General features: G+C 39.3%; 1 protein-coding gene across 1 annotated transcript; it reads left to right on the top strand.

Moving 5' to 3' along the window:
- The first annotated feature begins 1,669 nt into the window (after nt 1–1,669).
- lrrc38a (leucine rich repeat containing 38a) lies at nt 1,670–11,598 on the top strand. The gene is made up of 3 exons (XM_073823577.1): nt 1,670–1,991; nt 2,169–3,603; nt 10,597–11,598. Exons 2-3 carry the CDS (start codon nt 2,976–2,978, stop codon nt 10,839–10,841), a joined length of 873 nt encoding a protein of 290 aa, XP_073679678.1. The 5' UTR covers nt 1,670–1,991; nt 2,169–2,975; the 3' UTR covers nt 10,842–11,598.
- The last annotated feature ends 9,056 nt before the right edge of the window (nt 11,599–20,654 follow it).

Below are 20,654 nucleotides of genomic sequence, written 5' to 3'. Positions count from 1 at the left end.
AAAAGGGTAAAACAGCATTGTAGGGCGATTTTGAAGTTGAAGACGAAAACGACATACCCTAACTGTATTGACCCAGATTACACAGACTATGCATGTGCATTGCAGAGACGAGACAAGACGAGCATTTGAGGTTAAAAAGTATATAAATTGTCAATCTGTTTTGAAATAACCGATCGTTTCGCTAGATAAGACCCTTCTTCCTCGGCTGGGACCATTTAGAGCCCTTTGAAGCTTTAACCTGCATTTTGGAAGTTCAAACTTGGGGGGACAATACATATCCATTATAAGGAGAGAAATCCTGAAATGTTTTCCTCAAAAAAAAAATCTCTTTACGACTGAAGAAAGACAGACATGAACATCTTGGATGATGAGTACATTATCTGAAAATTTTTGTTCTTGAAGTGAACTAATCCTTTAAGTCTTGTAGGTCAGAGGTCTTCAATCCTGTACCTGGGGACCCACCATCCTCAAGAGTTTAGCTACAACCCTAATCACACCTGACTCCTCAAGACTGCTTGAAAATTGCAGGTAGGTATGCTGAAGCAGGTTGGAAATAAACTTTACAGGAGAGTGGGTCCCCAGGAGCAGGGCTGAAGACCTCTGTTGTAGGTAGCTTGCTGGACACCTCAAAGCCTTGACAAATAGGGGTCAAGTAAAGTCGCATCAATGGCTAATCTTTGAAACATGATCAAACTGTATCATGCCCATCTGATAACTGTAGTATCACCTCGTTGGCTGCAGTGGACAACAGTGTTTAATCCCAGTCGAATTAGCCGTCACAACAAACCACACCAAAAGCACAATGAAATATTAATCTGGAAATCCTGCAAACTCTACTGAATATGTGGGCATGTACTGTACAATAATTCTACATATACCGTCCGCATGAATTAAATTTGTCAGTACTGTTGTGATTGAAAGTGGTTTGATGACTTGACCCAGTTTCGTTGATCCCTTGTAGTTAGGACTTTGATGCTGTGCATTCAAGTGGGTGTCCTAGTTTCCGAGACATTCATATTTTGTGACTATCAGTGCTTTTTATGGCCAGTTGTCTCAACATCGCAAAGGTTCAGTAGGGTGACAGTATCTTGCTCTCGGGTGTGTTGGTGAGGATCATCCAGAGTGAGGGCGCAGAATGCACCTGGAAGGAAAGTGTGTCACCATGTCCTCAGCCGAGGCTGACAGGTGTTCTTTTTTAGGGGTGCTGGCACATGGTCTTCTTGCCATGTCTGAATGTGTATGTGGGATTATCTCATGTTTCTCTTTAAAGACCCTGGTGAGAAAATCCGAGCTGGATGATCTTCTCTACTAAGCCCTGTCATGCACACTCCTCGACGATGAATAGTTTGGCTCTGTAAAAGAACCAACTAAACCCTGCCAAAGCAAGGCACACAAAGTTATCGTTGTTTCTTTGTTTTGCACGCCACGCAAGTAGCTTTTGTTAGTGTCCTTTCCTGTTGTGTCCCATCCACAACCCAACTGTGTCAAGCAGTATGTTGCTCATGATATTTATCATTTATTCATGCACCAGACTTTAATTGTGAATGGAAAATCTGCACGGCTTTTCTGACACTGCCAAATGCCCTACTGAGAAGATATCCTGTACCTACCCTCGTTTGCACTAATGAAGCTGACATTTGTTTCTTTTACAGGGACACCGGAGGAAGTAACATTTCAAGTTGGTATTTTTCAAAGATGTGCCACACGAAAAAGGTCAAAGGCAAGTCTGTTGATGCCTGCCAGAAAGGTCAAGGTTACAATATGACCTATGGGAGTATTGTGTAATTCCATTGGTCAGTGACATGCTATTCTCCAGTGCGTGTGATGTAAGAGGAAAGCTGTCTGTGGTCACAGCATGTGTTCTACTTGCCTAGAGATTTACAGCAGCACAGGAGTAAACATGAATTCAGAACACAGAGCGATGAAAATAAACAACAACAGCTGGAAGAGCGATGAGTAATGGCCGCTTTCGTGAGCACACTGGAGAAGAGGTACTGTTAAAATCTTTTCATATTCCTCTCGATTTGTATGAAATGTGGACTTTTTGAAAGGGTTGATTGAGTTGTGCAGCTGTGACGAGTTCGGAAGGTTTTGCATGCAATTTCTGATTTGTATCTTCTCCGCTGAGGTTCACACAGTTATTCACAGTCACCATCTCTCACTTTCAGGGCAGTAATCTGTATGCACACAGCCCCATGTTAATCGTCACATCCATCACCATGGCAATGGAGCCAGAATATAAAATCAGAGACTACGCCGACTGAATCGGAGGACAAAGGAAAAGAAGCCAAATGTGAGAACCATTGCCAACAAGTCATTAGCCGTTTATTCGGCATGGAAGAAAACTTGCAACAACAGTCTTGGGTCAAATGTGATATGGGCACGATTCAGCTGGCACACAATCAAGGGCAGAAGCGTTTGGACCAAGCTACTGATTAGCACATAGTGTACATTTGAATTAAAGAATCAGAATTCCCTTTCGACTGTGGGTAAACCGAGTGGGCTACACCTCCCCTTCCGTCGTCACACTCCCCTCCCCTCTCCTCTCCATGCCCCCAGCGCTTCCCAGTCTCTGGTTCACTCGTCTCTGTTTACCTCTCTGCTAATCCCTTGCATTGGGTACTCTCTCTCTCTTCCCCACATTCTCTCGATCGCTGTCTCTCCTCCCCTTTCATGCTCAGAGCCAGCGGGCTGCCACACGACCCACACTGCCTGCTACATGATCTCGTGGAAAACAGAGCTCCGTGTCTTTGTAGCCGCTTGCTGCTGCTCGAGCCTTTGTAGATTGCAATCTAGGAGACAAGGAAAGATGCCTTCGCGACAACCCTGACTCCTGTCATCTCCAGATGCACCCCTGTCCCCTTTCCTAGTATCTCGCCCCCTGACCCTGTACCCCATCCCCTCTCCTCTACCCCTCTCCAAACCTCCCTCTCGTAATCCCCCCAATCTCCCCTTCACCTCGCATCCTCTTGACAATGTTCTCATGTGTTCGCTGGCTTCAGCCTTTCCTTGCCTTGCTGTCCTCTACCTTGTTAACTTGGGGGTACAACTGCCCATCCAACTGCTTGTGTCCAGACCATCACACCGTGGACTGCACAGGTCAAGGACTCACCCATCTTCCAGACTCCATCCCTTTGGACGTACGGAGACTCCTTCTGTCTAACAACTGGATTCCCTGGATCCCTTCTGATTTCCTGGTTCTCTACAGTGATTTGGTCTACCTGGATCTGAGGAATAACTCCCTAACAAGGCTGGAGCCTGGAACTCTGAGCACTTCCTCCAGACTGGTCTATCTGGATCTGGGGAGCAACAACTTGACTGAGATCCCCTCAGGAACTTTCGGGGAGTCCCGGAGTTTGATCAAGCTACGACTGGGGAACAATCCGTATCTGAATATGGTCAGCAAGGATGCCTTTGCGGGCCTCACCTCCTTGAGAGAGGTCGAGCTGGAGAGGAATGCCCTCTCAGGCCTGGACGTCGAGGTGTTGAGTGAGTTACCTTCTTTGCGGGTGATACGCCTTGAAGGGAACCCCTGGGTGTGCAATTGCAACTTTGCCAAACTCTTTCTGTGGCTATTGGAGAATCGTCACAAGCTCCCAACTGGTAAGCTGCTTAAATCTTGCTTTCCTGATCTGCATTAAAAGATGTCATAATTTTTTTCAAACCTTTTGAATCCCTCACAGTCTGTGGTGGTTCACCTGTGAAAGATCCAAAGGGTCAGTAACACTGGGGTGAGAAGTGTTGTTGCTTAAGATCTACTTTCATAAGGGTGGACTGATTATTTGGGGATACAGGTGCTAAAAAACCCATTGGTCGCTTACAACTAAGACTGAACTATTCTGACTCATTACATTAGCATGATGTTATCTGAAGATGCATCTTGTGTTTAGCTAAATAATGCATGAGATTATTTTCAAACCAAGACAAAGATGTCGACACTCTGTAGGTGGTCACTGGAATATGCAAAATATTCTTGTGCATAATTCATGAAACATATGCCACACAACATGTTCCCTAATTTTGTTTCATGTCTTGTCCTCTTTGTTGACATTAATTTGAGTGGTAACTAAAGGAAGGAACTGAAGTAAATATGCTCTCCTGGATACAGTATCCGCTGGTCATTAGGTCACTTACCACTAGTTCAAGGTTAAGGTCAAGTTGCTACATCAAAAATATATGCATGGTCCTCACTGTCCTTTAGAAGCACAGTCACTTTTCTCTCAATGTGTCTGTTTGAGAGACTAATGTAACATTAGGTTGCAACTTGCAAGTTAGGAATATAAAAAAAAATGAGTTTTGATTTTGGTTGCACATTTATATACCTTTAAACAAATTCTCTTTGTTTGTGCAGTACCAAACATGTAAAATGTAACATTTTTACTGTTAAAACCCCAACCAAATACTATGATTTTGAAACCTGATATATATACTTCACATATTTTTAACAGAATATGAGAAACATTCCTTATCATAGTCATCGTCATAGGTGTGAATCTTCCTGATTGGATGAAACTTCATATTAAGCGAAAGGTTTGCCTAATCCTCAGACATTTGAAGTTTGACTATTTTTGTAGCTTATGATTTGAGGCAAGAGACTGAGATCATATCTGACTGTATTGTATTTTTTCCATTGTAACTTCTAAATCACATCATAATTTAATTACAGTCTGTTTTCAGTGTAATAATGTTAACTGTACCCATTCATTTAACATGAACAGGATGTTTGTTCCTCCGTCAACAGAGACAAAGAAGGTCAGCTGTATTTGTAAACAACACCCTTTCACCCATTTACAAATGTTTGCAGCCTATAGACCTTGCACAGTCTTTTATGAACATTACTTCTTATGTTTAATTGTGGATCATTAAGAAGATATAAATTGAGTTTACTATTAAATCTTGAAGATAATTATATAATACATTTATGTTCATTTAAATTCAATATAATTACATTTAGTTTTGATGAACAAATGCAGAGAAGAACCAAATCAGTCCAAATTGTTTAGAATGTGTCAAAATGTTTTAGACATTTCAGATATCTAGTATTTATGCAATCCATTTATGCATCGTTAAAACAACACAATTACTATATTATCACAGACGATATATATTGCACACCCCTAGTACAAATCCCAAGCAAAATATGACTCACAATGAAAGAGCTGAAAGATGAGAGATGGAAAAACAAGCTTAAGCAGCATGTTTGCACTTACGATTGTGTTTTTACATCACATTCGTATTTGTTCATATTATTGGGTAGGTTTAGGTGTAGTGCAGATGGTACGTTATTTTAAAACATCACAAAGCATTACAGTTATAGCGCCACTTAACAGACATTTGAAGTCAGAACTGTGATAAAAAATCGTTATAACACCTTTTATAACACAAAATGTAGAGAGAGCGCAAATAAGAGATTCATTGAGCAGTGTAGAGAGCTTTGTTGATTATGATGGAACTTTGTGAGATCGCGATGAACTAAGACGAGTGACGGCTTTAATGATTTTCAAGGGAGTTTGTAAATGAGATATTGATTTAATACAGTTAAATAAACAAAGTTGACTTATGTTTTCTGACTATAACACTATTGCCTGATTTTGCTCTATTTCGTTGTCAAAAATAGTCTGAAACAAGTCACAGTTGAGCTGCTGCGCATCTCCATTCAAACACAGCGTTGTTTCGTTGAATGAACGTGCTTTTTTAAACTAATCTAGTGAGTCAATGACTCAATTTCTCATTCATAAAGACAGTCACTTGCTTTATTCCTGAATGAGCCGTTCAAACGAATCAAATGAAGCATATGAATCAGTAATTCAATCAGTGAAATGCCACCACCTACTGGCAGATTTAGTTTCATTTTTAAAGTATATTTTTTACCATTTAAAATTTCTGTATTTAAAATTTTATCTTTAAAACATTAATCTCAACATTAATCTGAATTTATGAATATGAAAATATACATATGAAAATACACCACAAGCCACTTTTGTGTTCTTCTGTGCCACCTCTGTAGTACAAATTTGTCCATACTGATTTTATTTGATTGGTAACTTATTCTTATTCTACTTGTTCTTATTCTGTTGTTTTAATTAGAAATTTTAAAAAGCTTAAAAAATTAACATAAAGGATGACTTTTAAAGGAACACTCCACTTTTTTTGGAAATAGGCTCATTCTCCAACTCCCCCCCGAGTTAATAAGTTGAGTTTTACCGTTTTGAAATCCATTCAGCCGTTCTCCTGTTCTGGCGATATCACTTTTAGCATAGCTTAGCATAGATCATTGAATCCTATTAGACCAATAGCATCACGTTCAAAAATAATCAATGAATTTCAGTATTTGTCCTATTTAAAACTTGACTCTTCTGCAGTTATATTGTGCTATTGGTCTAATAGGATTCAATGATCTATGCTAAGCTATGCTAAAAGTGATATCGCCAGAACAGGAGAACGGCTGAATGGATTTCAAAACGGTAAAAAATCAACTTATTAACTCGGGGGGGAGTTGGAGAATTAACCTATTTCCAAAAAAAGTGGAGTGTTCCTTTAATAAAGTTGCGAAACAATGCCATTACAAAGGTAAAAACCTTTGGTAAATTTTTGATTAGTGACTAGAAGGTGCTCCAGAAATTTTGCCTGTGCTCCTAAACTTTTTAAGTTAGGAGCACAAGTGCTCTTAAAAAGAAAAGTAAGCATAGAGCCCTGGATTGTTTTAATTCCAACTCAAGAAATGAAAACGACACACAGTATTTTAAATACTGTATTAAAATCCACAATAATGTAGTCTTTAATTTAGATAGTCCAAAGGCCACTAGTTTAAACTCTCTTACGGCGTTGTAATTCTGGCACTTGGGTATGGATGAACACGTTACATCCATTATTCAACCCAACATTGAATCTGATACTGATGATAGCACACTTTTGGCACACTTTCAGTTGCCCGGTAATTGGATATCGAGTCTTTCAAGGGCAAGAACCAGGATTTCCACCAAATACAATGTTGAGTACGTAAGCAAAGCATGTGAAGTGACGTATGTATATGTGACAGCCGCACACACCACTATTTAAACAACCCTCAAAGGTCAACAGACAGAGCCCGAGAGGTTACCGCGTCAAATCACGATTAATGCCAACAAGCCACATATTCACCACAAGATAATACATGTGCTCTGTAACAGGATGAATTGTATTCAAATGTATTGAATGAATTCAGCGTAATCTGAATATGGTAATGACATTCATATTTTCAGCTGTGTTACACTACAATGGCGCAGCTCTGATTCAATTCACTGATGCAAACATAAGAACATGACAGTGTCTTCCTCGTGTTACACATATGTGGCGACAGCAGGCTAGACGACACTGAGCTTGTGGCCACTGTGAGAATTTTCTAAATGGGTAAAAGCATGTGCGCGCGTGTTGGCGATTTGCGTTTTTTGCTCTGGGGGGGATCGTTCTTGCGTGGTAAAACATTAGATGAGGGAACAGCCACGTGACAGACCCAACAAAGGAGGCTGAGGTCACTGAATCCCCTGCATGTGGAAAACCCCTTCTGGATGGAGTGACTCACTCGCACTTACTGCCTCACACGTTTGATGATGATGTCAACTGACTTTGGCCAATGACATGAAGAAACATGGTGGCATTGTGTTATGACATTATGAGCGTGAGAATATTTATGAGAATGTAGTTTCTTATTATTTTCACTCAAAAATACTAGTTTCTCTTTACTAAAGCACAAAGGCTAGACGAAATCACTAGGGGTTTTGAGCGTGAATGCAATTAGAGAAGAGATGGGGCTCTGGAGCTCTGCCGCTCTGTTGTGTCTGTCTGTCAGCGTGGCTGTATTACGTAGGCGATGTTCCGCTTCAAATCTGTCATCTGGTGTCCACTGATCACACGGCTGAAAGGAGATTAAACCTCCCTCTGTGAAAATCAAAATACACACCGACGAGGAATATTTCACAAATGTTTTCCCATAAAGAGAAAGAGAAAAAAAACTATCAAAATTGGAAAGCATCCCATCTCACATCTTATCTTCCTGTTATGTAACATGAGTTTTCTGAGTCATAGCTGCAGCTTGGTTTTATTGCTACATACGAATATTTGATAATACCACTATGCTGTATTAAGGCATATTTCTGTATACTGATTCTAATATGGTTATTTCTGTAATTCTGTAAAATTTTATTTAATAATAATTCCTACTCATTTTGTTTTTCAGCGTGAATCAAGCTTGAATTTGGAAAACAAGCTTATAGGTGTAGCTCCGCCATCAGAAAGGCACTTGAATGTAATGGCACTGAGTGCTAGTGCACATGTTCAGTTGGAGTGTATAGCCTTTAGTTTTGTGTGTGTTAATGAAGTCCGCTTGCTCATTTATTATCCTTTGAAGCGATACGCTGTCTGGATGTGTGACCATCAAATGGCCTTTAAAGAGCTGGACACAAAGAAATTAAATGGGAAATATAAACTGGAACAGACAGTGAAATAAAAAATACATAGGCCTAATAGGGGGGAAAAAACAGTTGAACTTTCAATTTAAGTAGTTATGTGTACTTACAAAAGTATGCACAGTATTTATTTTATTAAAATACAGCAAAAATAGATAAAATCGTCTAAAATAACTGTTCTATTTAAATATATTTTAAAATGTAATTTATTCCTGTGAATTTTTAGCAGTTATTACTCTTTAGCATCACGTGAACTTTCTGAAATTATTCTAATGTGCTGATTTGCTGTTCAAGAAACATTAATTATCATTGTTCAAAACAATTGTTCTGCTTGATTTTTTTTGTGGAAACAAAGATACTATTTTTACTGCATTTTTGATTAATTTGAGTAACAGTAGTATATTTACACTTTGAAGTACTGTAGTATCTGTGCTTTATTGAACGGCACCATGTACCTGAAATGTTTCATAATTTAGCCCATATGTATACATACTTTTGTGCGTTTTTGTGCAGATTGGTTTATCATTTGTAGCCTGGACCTCTTGACCAGTCATATTGGTTTAGAGTTAAAAGCTGAATAATTGAGCTTTCCATTGATGTATGGTTTGTTAGGATAGGACAATATTTGGCAGACATACAACTGTATGGAATTTGAGGGTGCAAAAACATCTAAATATTGAGAAAATCACCTTTAAAGTTGTCCAAATGAAGTTCTTAGCAATGGATATTACTAATCAAAAAATAAGTTTTGATATATTTATGGTAGGAAATGTACAAAATATCTTAATGGAACATAACTTTTACTTAATATCCTAATGATTTTTGGCATAAAAGAAAAATCGATAATTTTCACCCATACAGTGAAGTATTTTTGGCTATTGCTACAAATATATCCACTTAAGACTGGTTTTGTGGTCCAGTGTCATATTTTATCATATAATGTGTAATATGCTTAATTTGTTGCTACTTTAAAAAAAAAAGCTGAAAGAGGGTACTTTGTTTAAATGTTCATGATATTGTGCAGCTGAGGATGGTTGTGACATTAGTGACCTGACATGTGAGCTGGTTCGGAAACTCATACAAGTCCGGTAACTGGACACTGGTCATGAGAGACTAAACTGAATGTTCCATGGACTCTTCACCAAAAGATTCACTGCCCTCTTTATCAAGGCATTTCTAAGAGCTCAGATAATGAGAAATCACATTTTTAAAGTTTTTTTTTTTTTTTTACATAAAAGTTCGATGTACTATGAAAATATACTTTATCTTTTTAGAACTCAAACTGTAGTCCAAAAACACAGTGAAGTTAAAAGAATAGTTCACCTAAAAATGAAAATTTTGTCATTAGTTACTGTACTCACCTTCAGGTCATTCAAACCTGTAAGACCTTCAGAACACAAATTAAGATATTTTTGATGAAATCTGAGAGCCTTCTGACCTTACATAGACAGCAACATAACTGACACGTTCAAGGCCTAGAAAGGTAAAAAGGACATCATTAAAATAGTCCATGTGACATCAGTGATGTTATGAGAATACTTTTTATGCGCAGAGAAAACTAAAATAATGACTTGATTCAAAAATGTCTTCTCTTACGTGTCAATCGAAGCAGATGAAGATGCACACTGTACATAAAACAGTCTTCAAAGGATGTTTGAAGATTTCAACAGAGGATGACTTGCAATTTTTTTGCCTAGCCTTACTTATTCAAACCAGAATATACAGATGATGAACTAAGAGAGATGGATGTTCTACATCAAAGACTGACACAGAAGAGAAGAAACTATTGAATAAAGTCAGTTTTTTCCCTTGCGCTCAAAAAGTATTCTTGTAGCTTTGTATCATTGCGGTTGAACCACTGATGTCACATGGACTATTTTAACAATGTCCTTACTACCTTTCTGGCCCTTGAACGTGTCAGTTGCATTGCTGTCTATGCAGGGTCAGAAAGCTCTTGGATTTCATCAAAATTATTTAAATTTGTGTTCTGAAGATGAACGAAGGTCTTACGGTTTTGTAACGACATTAGGCTGAGTAAGTAATGACAGAATTAAAATTTCTATACACCACAAGGTCTATTCTGAGTCCAATCTTCTATTCTGTATATATGTTTAATAATAACTGTTCCCTTCTCTGTCTTTCTCTATTCTAGGGTTAGAGGGTATGGAGTGCTCTCTTCCAGGAGACGGGCGGCAGGTGCCCCTTAGCGTGCTTTCTGAGGACAGTTTCCGTGAGTGTCGGGGACTGCTGACGCTCACTGATTACCTTATAGTGATTTTTTCTGGGATTTGTATTTCAGTGGCAGCCATTATCGCCAGTTTCTTTCTGGCCTCCACTATCCACTGTTTCCAGCGTCTCAAATCCAAAAGGACAGATGAAGAGGAGGCAGAGGACTGAGGGGACTTATTGGACAGAATAGAGGAGATTACAAATTACCCATAATGCACCACACAGTGGAAGCCAAAGGGTTTGATAAAGAGGTGAAAAACCTTATTTCCATGACAAAAGAACCCTGAATTAGGCCCATTGTAACACAATGTTCATCCTTGATGCTTCAATAGAGCATCGTGTTTTTATACTTGAACACCAATGATCGAATTGAGCCTTAAGACTAAAACTGTTCCTGAAAATGCAGATCTCATGCCCCGTATTCAAAAGCGATCAGCATTATATTTTGACATCAAATAGCAACACTAGTCTTTTTATGGAAATGTGCAAGTTAATTAGTATTTTCTACATAAGTTATTTTTGGTATTGTGTACACAAATCTTGCTCGGTTTTATTAAGGTTTAGCTACTTGCACTTTAAAGTACAGACGACATATTGCACACAATCCCAGTGAGCCATACTGTAAGCCATTTTTCATAAATCATAATGGCACATATCACCAAAGAATTAACATAAAGTGAGTATACATTGTGACATACTGTACATGTTTTTCATGTAAACGTTTCAAAACACCAATCAATTTGGTTTTGTTATAAATATCATGAGGTGTTTGGTTATCGACAACTTCATAAATGTTATGCATACTCTTAATACGCTTGCTGTAGTTTCAGAAGGATCGCAATTATATACTGTATATCAAGTACTCAAACAAGGTATTTTAAAGGGTAAATTAAAAGGGAACTTTTTGTCCTTCATTTTATGTCAATTCTGTCTCGTAACATTATTTCCTTTTTACTATATGTTATGACTAAATAAACATTGACGCCAAAGTGTTTAAAAACATCAATTATTATGTCTTAATCTTATTTTTTCCACAAATATTGTACCTGAGCCCAATTCTTGTGGCAAAAATGCCACCAAACTGAACTAAAATTCCCTATAAATTCAAGACAAAACAAAATTAAACAATGTATTGCATCTATCTCGATTAAAGTAGTGTCAATTCGCGGAATTACATTTGGTTCGCTTACACTGCATCAGATTAAGTTTACACTCTGTTTTGTGCAGCGTTGAGCCTTATAACCAATCAAACGCGTTTCCGTTGAACTTAGGAATGCTTTAGCCAATTAGAGACGCTTACATTAGTCAGCACTGAAAACGTACCAATCACAGGTTCTTAGATTAGTCAGCGCTGATAACGCACACACGACGCGACGCCGCGACACGCGATTAAAGGTATTTTTTCCATGAAATTATGAGTTTTTGTCCTGCCTAGCCGGCTGAGTCAACTACATTAAAACCTATGACAGTGATAATCTCAGGTACTGATTATGTGCTTTATTCAATGTTAAAAGTGTCTAATGTGAGTTTGAACATCATATTGTGTGATATTTATAGCCATACTGAAAGCAACAACAGACTCAGATTTTAAAAATATATTTAAGCAAACATATACGTTAAAACGGCGAACTCAGTACGAACCAGCAGGTGTTTTCCATGTCAAAGATGGTATCAGTCACAGTATGTAGTTTTAATAATCTAAAAAAGGTTTAATATTTAGGAATTAGATAATCTGTCCATTTCGTTGAGTGCACTTCTGAATGGCTGTGATTCTGTCACGTCGCGCTGTCGCGTCGCGTCTGGTATGTACAGTCAAACAACGCCTGATATATGGTATTTTTGAGCACTTCCTATGTTGATCTGTTTTAGGATGAATCACTTATTGTATTCCCAATTGTAAGTCGCTTTGGATAAAAGCGTCTGCTAAGTGAATAAATGTATGTAAATGTAAATTGCTTGTCGCTGGAATCTTGTCGCGTCGCGTGTGGTTAGGACACGCCCAGCAAACACATTTACGTTGTGGCGACGTCTGTGCAACGTTCCATTTTTATAATGGCAACGTCGCCGTCTACGTGCTCGCAACGTTGTAACAACGTGGAAATGTAACTCGAAAAGGCTGTGGCAACGTTGTTGGGCGACATTCATCAACCAGGAGGCGACGTTTTTACTACATGTATTTTTTCATGCCAGATTATAAATATTGCCTATTCTGCGTGTTATATCAGGCACGGGATAGGTTTATAAATCTTTTAAATACGGTTTAATATTAAAAATCGTCCAATAATATTGTTCTTTTTGACTTAACATCTTTGAATAAACTTTGAATAAAACTTTGAGTAAAAATGCCATACAAATTCATATAATCAAACTTTATTTCAAACCAAACATTTCATACATATCAAGGATAAGTACGTTAGGTATTTGGAGGAAAATGCAATATAGATTATATTTTACGTATGTAAATATATTAAGTCAGTTAGTTCAATTATATTAAATTACAAATAAAAAGCAAAGGCATCTGAGAACGTTTATTAAACAAAAGTAAAACAACAAAACAGCGGTCACCGGCCGATGAGGCGGACTCTGGATGGAGAATACGGAGGCCAGGTGATCGTCAAAGGCAGGCGGTAGGGAGAAAAGAGTGCGAGAAAGATGAACAAATCCAGAGGGCAGAGGCAAACGCAGAATCCAGTAGACAGGCACAGGTCAACACCAAACACCAGGAAGGACATCTGAATACTGAAAGAAATATAGATCGCATTAACTCCCGACCGCAAACTCACACTCGGTATGTGAATTATCAGATATTCTGTTCCATTAACAGAAAATAAATAAATAAATGTCTCATTGGACACGAAAATTAAAGGATTTGTTTGGATATTTATATTTATCTGAGAGAAATCAAAAAGCAATACTCACATGACGTTATCCTGGCTTGAAGAATAATAACGGCCCAACGGTCTGTTAAAATTTAAAAAGCGCTTCGGAACAGTGACGAGTAAATGTCGTACAGTGGTTGTCCAGACCCAGAGCCATATAAAAAGAGAGTTGCGACACTCCCATAGGCTTCCATAGGAACTGAGGAATGCGGAAGTAAAGCGTGTGATGGAGCGGTCAATAGTTCCAAACAACCAATAGCTCCTCCATTGAAGCCCATTCATTTCAGCGCTTCTCAAGCACAGTCGCAAGTATATTAAAGAAATTACTGCATTTCTTTACATTTTAACGCATCAGTTGACCTCTCGAAAAACTGGCCAATAGTGGTGTTTTATGAAGTGTGTTATAGTTAATGTTTATCGTTAAAAAATAAACAGTTAAACTGTAAATGCAGCTGGATAACGTGAGAAACACCGTAATAGCGACCATAACCAGATACTAGTTGTCATATTTTTATGGTTTTAGTCTTTCTGCAATCTTTCTCTCCCTGTAGGAGGTTGAATGAGTTTCAGTAAAGACTGCATTCAAGAAACACGATAAAAATGTATGCTGAATGCAATTCGTTGCCTTGTGTTTTTTTAAACATTATTTTCATCTTTTCTATTATGTTAAATGCCATTTTTGCTTGCCTTTTATAATATTCACTTATGTTGTATATTTGAATATCATAAAACAAGAGTAAATTCCTTTTTTTTTAAATTTAACATTAAATCATTAAATCGAAACATACTGTATAAAAAAAGAGTGTTTGATCATGTCCAAATACACATGCAGATGTATTTAACCTTAAATATTACACTAACTGTAATCTAAATACTATATTAGAAAATGTTATCTTTTAAATGGTCAGGATCATTATTGCACATATTAAGTACAAAAAAAAAAACTCCTCAAAATATTTACTAAATAGAACTTAACTATTTATATTACAGTTATTTAATTGAATAAAAGTTACACTTAAGCTGTTTGGTCACATTTGACTGCCAAAGAGTATGAGAACATATTAATTATGTCTCTTTATCACTCCCCAGAATAAAATGCGATTGTAAAGCGTATTCAGAGAAGTTATCAATACACAGTCAATGCACATTATGTGTTAATAATTACTCGAAATTGCTGCAAATATAGTAAAACTGCTGTCTATCCTATTTAACTCCATTCAAACACATTGACAGCGCGGAGCTATTTGGAACTATTGAGAGCTCCATGAACCACGTGACCGTGCGGCGGCGAGATCAAAGCGTGTCGCAACTCTCTTTTTATATGGCTCTGTCCAGACCATAGATATATATACGTAGATGCCTCATTAGTGACTGTTTCTATGGGCCTTTATACGTAAGCCGTCCGTCATTTTGCAGCGGTCCACTTGACGTCATTCACCCATAGATCTATGTAAATCACCATAGTAACCACTGAATATTTGAAATGCCACAGTCCTGAACAGCCGTTGGTCTGCGAACCTACAGTATGGTGAATGACGTCAAGTGGACCGTTCCAAAATGGCGGACGCATCTACGTGCTTGGAGCGGTCCAATGGGGTATCTACGTATATATATCTATGGTCCAGACAGCCTAAGCACAACTTTCAGAGATGGCCCTGAACCGTAGTAGAATGGCAACATTGTGACAACGTAGTAACAACCTGACAACACAACGTAGAACCAACAACCTTTTGGCCATGTTGTTACAACGTTGCTAAAAGGTTGGCTACGTTGAGGCAACGTTGTGTGTTTATTGGGCGGTGAAAGCTGTGTTGATTCATTGCGCGTTCTCGTGATACGCGATCGCGAATTCCCTTATCATAAACAAAACAGTAGAGATACGACGTAAATGAAAGATTAATTTTGTAGCTTAAGTGATTATAATGGTAGTTTATGCATAACTTGCGCTAGGCCAGCGTCATGAACCGACATATTTGTCTCTAAAACGCAGACACAAAACAAATACGTTTTTATATTGTTTTCTATATCGATATAAATAATCATTATTAAAATATAAAGACCAATAATCTACAATAATAATTTTGCAGCCCTGTGAGCTCCTGTTTTTTACATGTATAATTTATATACAGTTTTAAACAATCTGTTGTTATTGACAACAATTTATAATATAGATTAAAGTAATTGGGTACAGTTAAGTATGTCACGGGTGTATGCAGGACTAGACGAGACGATATTCACTAATACAATATATTTAATATAATTCTCCAAGAGGAACAAGGCAGGAACACGAAGAGCTTTCACACACATCAAAACGTTAAAGACCGACAAAAGACTAAACTCAAAGACAGACTTATAAAGGCAAACTAATTATCAAACACAGGTGACACAGATGACCAATCATTACAAGGACAGGTGTAACAGATGACGGTGATGAGGGCTAAACCAAATGACAACAGAATGGCAGGGGAAGACAATGGGTGAAACCAATGACAGACAGAGCTGTGACATTACGCCCCCCTCCGGAAAGGCGCGTCCTCGCGCCGTGGAAAAAACGAGAGGGGCGGAAAAACAGAGTCCATGAGGGAGGAGGCTTGGGCGGAGGACGGCACCCCTGGAGGGGGACAACAAACAAAGTCAGAGTCCAGGGGGGCGACGAAGGTGGGAGGAGCCAGGGAGGAAACAGGAGGGACCTGAAGCAGGAGGAACAGACCCAGACCACAGCCATGATGACGGCCCACTGTGGAGCTGACGGAGGGAGGAACCATGGTGGACGAAGGCGTGCCGACTCCATGGGGCCGACCGACAGAGGCGGAGCAGATGGAGAAGGAGCCCGAGGCGAAGACGGAGAGCCGATGATCCAGGGTGACGCCGAGGATCCGGAGGGCCAAGGTGGAACAGGCTCTGGCGCCCGAGGCGGAGGCGGAGTCCCGGAGATCCGCGGCGGAGCCGGAGCGACAGAGGATGGAGGCTGTGCCCGCAGGAAGGAGGAGTCCCAAGGAGCCGGTGGGACGGCGCGACGAGGCACAGCCGGAGGAGCAGAGTCCTGAGGAGCCGATGGGGTGACGACTGACCAGGGCGGAGCCGGAAAGACGATGGAGCCCGGTGGAGCTGGTGGATCGACGGGCGACGGTGAAGAGGAGGGCGTCGAGAGCCGTGGTGGAACCGCGGGGTCGAAGGGCCGAGGCGGAGTCCTGGACTCGGAGGCTGGAGGCGGAGCTGAGGGATCCTCCAGCCAAGACGCCGATGGAAGCTGGCAGTCCCACGGCGAGCCCACTGCACAGGTGGTGGGCTGAGGGTGAGCTGGGGGACTGACTGCTGACCTGGGAGACTTTGGGTAGCTGGGCGGAACCAGCGGGGACTCAGGACGGCTGGGCGGAACCAGCAGGGACTCAGGACGGCTGGGCGGAACCAGCGGGGACCAGGCAGATTCAGACAGACAAGGGCGGGTGGGAGGGAAGTCTATGCAGGTCAGTGGCTCAGAGAAAAGGTCTATTAAGTCACATGAGTTATCTTGGGCAAGATCCGAGAAGAAGTCTATTAAATCCCCAGAATTAGATCCAAGCTCACCCTCAGCGGTGGTGCAGTGGGCAGGGCTCTCTATCGCCCTCTCTTGCTCCACGAGACAATCCACCGTCACGGATGTTGATGCCGGCTCTCGCACCTGGTCAGATGGGTTAGGCTCTGTCGCTCTTGGCTCTGGCACTCCATCTGCGGTGGGCTCGGGCTGTAACTCCGCATGTCGGGGTGATGTTTGGCTGGGTTCTGGGTCATGAGTGGGGCTGACGTCCTCCTCGACGAAGCCGACAGTCCAGGGAGATCCACTGGACGCCAGCACCCACTCGATGTATCCGGCGATGCTCTCTCGAGGACCCTCCCCGGACAGCTGCCTCTTGATGTTATCATTAAGTCCAACGCGGAAGAACGTGCATAGGCAACTGTCCGGGTAGTGCGTTAACGGGGCGAGGAATATGAAGTCTCTGGTGTGGTCCTCGAGAGAGCGGTTCCCCTGCTTCAGGAGGAGGATGAGGACGGCGGGATCATCCATGACGGGGGAAAAAATAAAATAAAAAATAAACTAAACACTGATACAAAAAAAACGGAAAAGAAACGCAGGGAAAGGTGCCGGGTAAACTGTTCTGGGTCGGTCTTCCTGTCACGGGTGTATGCAGGACTAGACGAGACGATAGACGATATTCACTAATACAATATATTTAATATAATTCTCCAAGAGGAACAAGGCAGGAACACGAAGAGCTTTCACACACATCAAAACGTTAAAGACCGACAAAAGACTAAACTCAAAGACAGACTTATAAAGGCAAACTAATTATCAAACACAGGTGACACAGATGACCAATCATTACAAGGACAGGTGTAACAGATGACGGTGATGAGGGCTAAACCAAATGACAACAGAATGGCAGGGGAAGACAATGGGTGAAACCAATGACAGACAGAGCTGTGACAAAGTATTTGATAAAATTTGAAAAAAATTGCCTCACAAATGTAAAAAAAAAAATACTCTGGAACTCAATTCCAGGGGGAATATTGCCCCTTAATGGAAAAGGTAATTTCTGACCCTATCATTTCTTAAACATTTTATATATTAATTGTTATAATATTATATTATATTATATTATATTATATTATATTATTTAACTACACTTTTCATTTTATTTCATGTTTTACTCAAATAATTATTACATTTATCTCTAAACAAGAAAACTGGTCACATTATCTTAGACCATATTGTAACCAGATGAAGCGGTTTTGCTTTCTGCCACGATCTCATGAAAATAACAGTAGGTTCCTGCAGGTGCAGGCAGTGACATGCTGTATCATTCCTTCTTTTCCTTTGACCTGGAAAGCCCTGAAAGCTCTCAAAGTGCAAAACAAACAATAGAGCAAATGCAGTGCCTTTATGTAACTTCATTTTGCTTCTACTGCACATAGAATTCAGTGTTTTAGGTTGATGCTGGAGGAGGTTTTTGTCTTGATGAAAGCTTTTAAAATTGAGCTTAATATATGGTTGGGAGATATCCATGACTTAGCAACAGTGTTGTTTGCGTTTTACTCAGGGTCATAAATTTAACAGACGACAGATGAAAACATGTGACAGAGGGTTGTGGATTCCACAAACAATCCCGTTAGATGCAGATGAGAGAAGATGGAAAGCACACAATGCTTATTTGTGCTCATTTTGCCAGCTCATTTTCTAGGTGAAAAGTTGAATGAGACAGAGGTAAGAATTTGGCAAAAATAAGGCTACGATTCTTCAGCATTCAGATCTTGTTGTTGCTATGGTTACGTGTCTGTGGGCCAGTTGAGTTGAATTCAGACACCACTACTGAGGATGGGTTTGAAATATTTGACTAATCAAGTTTCTCCGTCTCTTGCCGTTTCTCACTGACTTTTCTATCCTTTAAATTGACTTGATTTATAGCATGTTTTGAAACTAACATTTCTGCTTCTTTCCTTACCATTCACTCCTTTCCTTAGTATGATTTGGATGTACGTTTTCTAGAAAATAAATAAGAACATTAAATATTAATGCAAAGTCATAAGACATTATATGTTTTAAAGGCATAATATGTAAGATTAAAGACATTTTTTAATAAAATATACAAAAACCACTAAAACAGTTGAGGTCAAAAGTTTACATCCCCCTTTCCAGAATTTGAAAAATGTTCATTATTTTACCAAAATAAGAGGGTTCATACAAAATGCTATTATTTTTTATTTAGTACTGAACTGAATAAGATATTTTACATAAAATATGTTTACATATAGTCCATAAGAGAAAATAATAGTTTAACTTATAAAAATTACCTTGTTCAAAAATTTCATACACTTGATTCTAATACTGTGTTATTACCTGAATGATCGGGTCCCACAAATTCCTTGGCTTTCCCTTTCCAGCAATGACCGTATGATTTTGAGATTTATCTTTTCACACTGAGGACAACTAAGGGACTCATATGCAACTATTACAGAAGGTTCAAATGCTCACTGACAATCCAGAAAGAAAAACTATGCATTCAGAGTCATGGATGAAAACTTTTGAACAGTATGGAGATGGATGTACATTTTTCCATTTTTCTTATTTTGCCTAAATATATATTTTTTTCATGTAGTACTGCCCATCAGAAGCTACAGAAGATAATTACGTGCTTCCCAGGAGAGAAAATAAATTAAATTTACCCTGATCTTTATATTTAAAAAGTTTTTACCCCCCAAATCTTAAAGCACGTTTTTTTGCTTCTGAAGCGTCAGTGGGCGTTTGAACCTTCTGTAATAGTTGCAAATGAGTTTCTCAGTTGTCCTCAGTGTAAAAAGATGGATCTCAAAATCATAGTTATTGGAAAACCAAAGAATTTGTGGGACCTGAAGAATTTTTCTGAAGAACAGCTGGCAGTTTAACTGTTCAGGACAAACAAGGGACTCATGAACAACTATCACTAAACAAAAAAGCACAGCTGTGGACCATTCAGGTAACAACACAGTGTTAGGAATGAAGGGGATGTAAACTTTTGAACGGGATCATTTTTATAAATTTAACTACCATTTTCTCTTGTGGACTACATGTAAACATATTTTTTTGTGAAATATCTTATTCAGGTCAGTTCTAAATAAATAAACAATAACATGCGTTTTGTATGATCCCTCTTATTTTGGTAAAATAATTAACATTTTGGAGATTCTGAAAGGGGGGTGTAAACTTTTGACCTCAACTGTACAGTATCCCAAATTTTCCCAAGACTGTTTAAATCCAGAGAAATAAGCAATTTTAACTAATGTTTTTTTTTTTTTATCCCTTGTCAGTGCGTCACCTGCCAGTGACGTCATGCACCCTCGATTTCCATTTTTGTAGAAAACACAGGACGTTTTAATATGTTTAAGTGTTTTATTAGACAGGTGACAAACGCACTAGAACTAGAGTAGCATTAGAACTTTTAACACACTCATATGTGTTCAGTATGATAAAACAGCACTGTTTTACCCCATATATGCAATAAAGGGAAGGTGCAGAAGTGGTCGACTATGGCATAATAAAAGTTTTTTTGTTTTACAATCATGTCACGCTCATCTCTCATTAGCAATC

Source organism: Garra rufa, chromosome 18, assembly GCF_049309525.1.
Source record: "Garra rufa chromosome 18, GarRuf1.0, whole genome shotgun sequence".
In the NCBI taxonomy this organism is placed as follows: Eukaryota; Metazoa; Chordata; class Actinopteri; order Cypriniformes; family Cyprinidae; genus Garra; species Garra rufa.
Note: the sequence above shows the minus strand (reverse complement) of the source record. Positions and strands in the feature narration are given on the sequence as shown.

What these genes read in the sequence shown, in the direction of transcription:
- lrrc38a (XM_073823577.1), top strand. Translation starts at nt 2,976, where the DNA reads ATGTTCTCATGTGTTCGCTGGCTTCAGCCTTTCCTTGCCTTGCTGTCC. An exon ending in TCGTCACAAGCTCCCAACTG is followed by an intron (nt 3,604 to 10,596) that starts GTAAGCTGCTTA and finishes TCTCTATTCTAG; the next exon opens with GGTTAGAGGGTATGGAGTGC.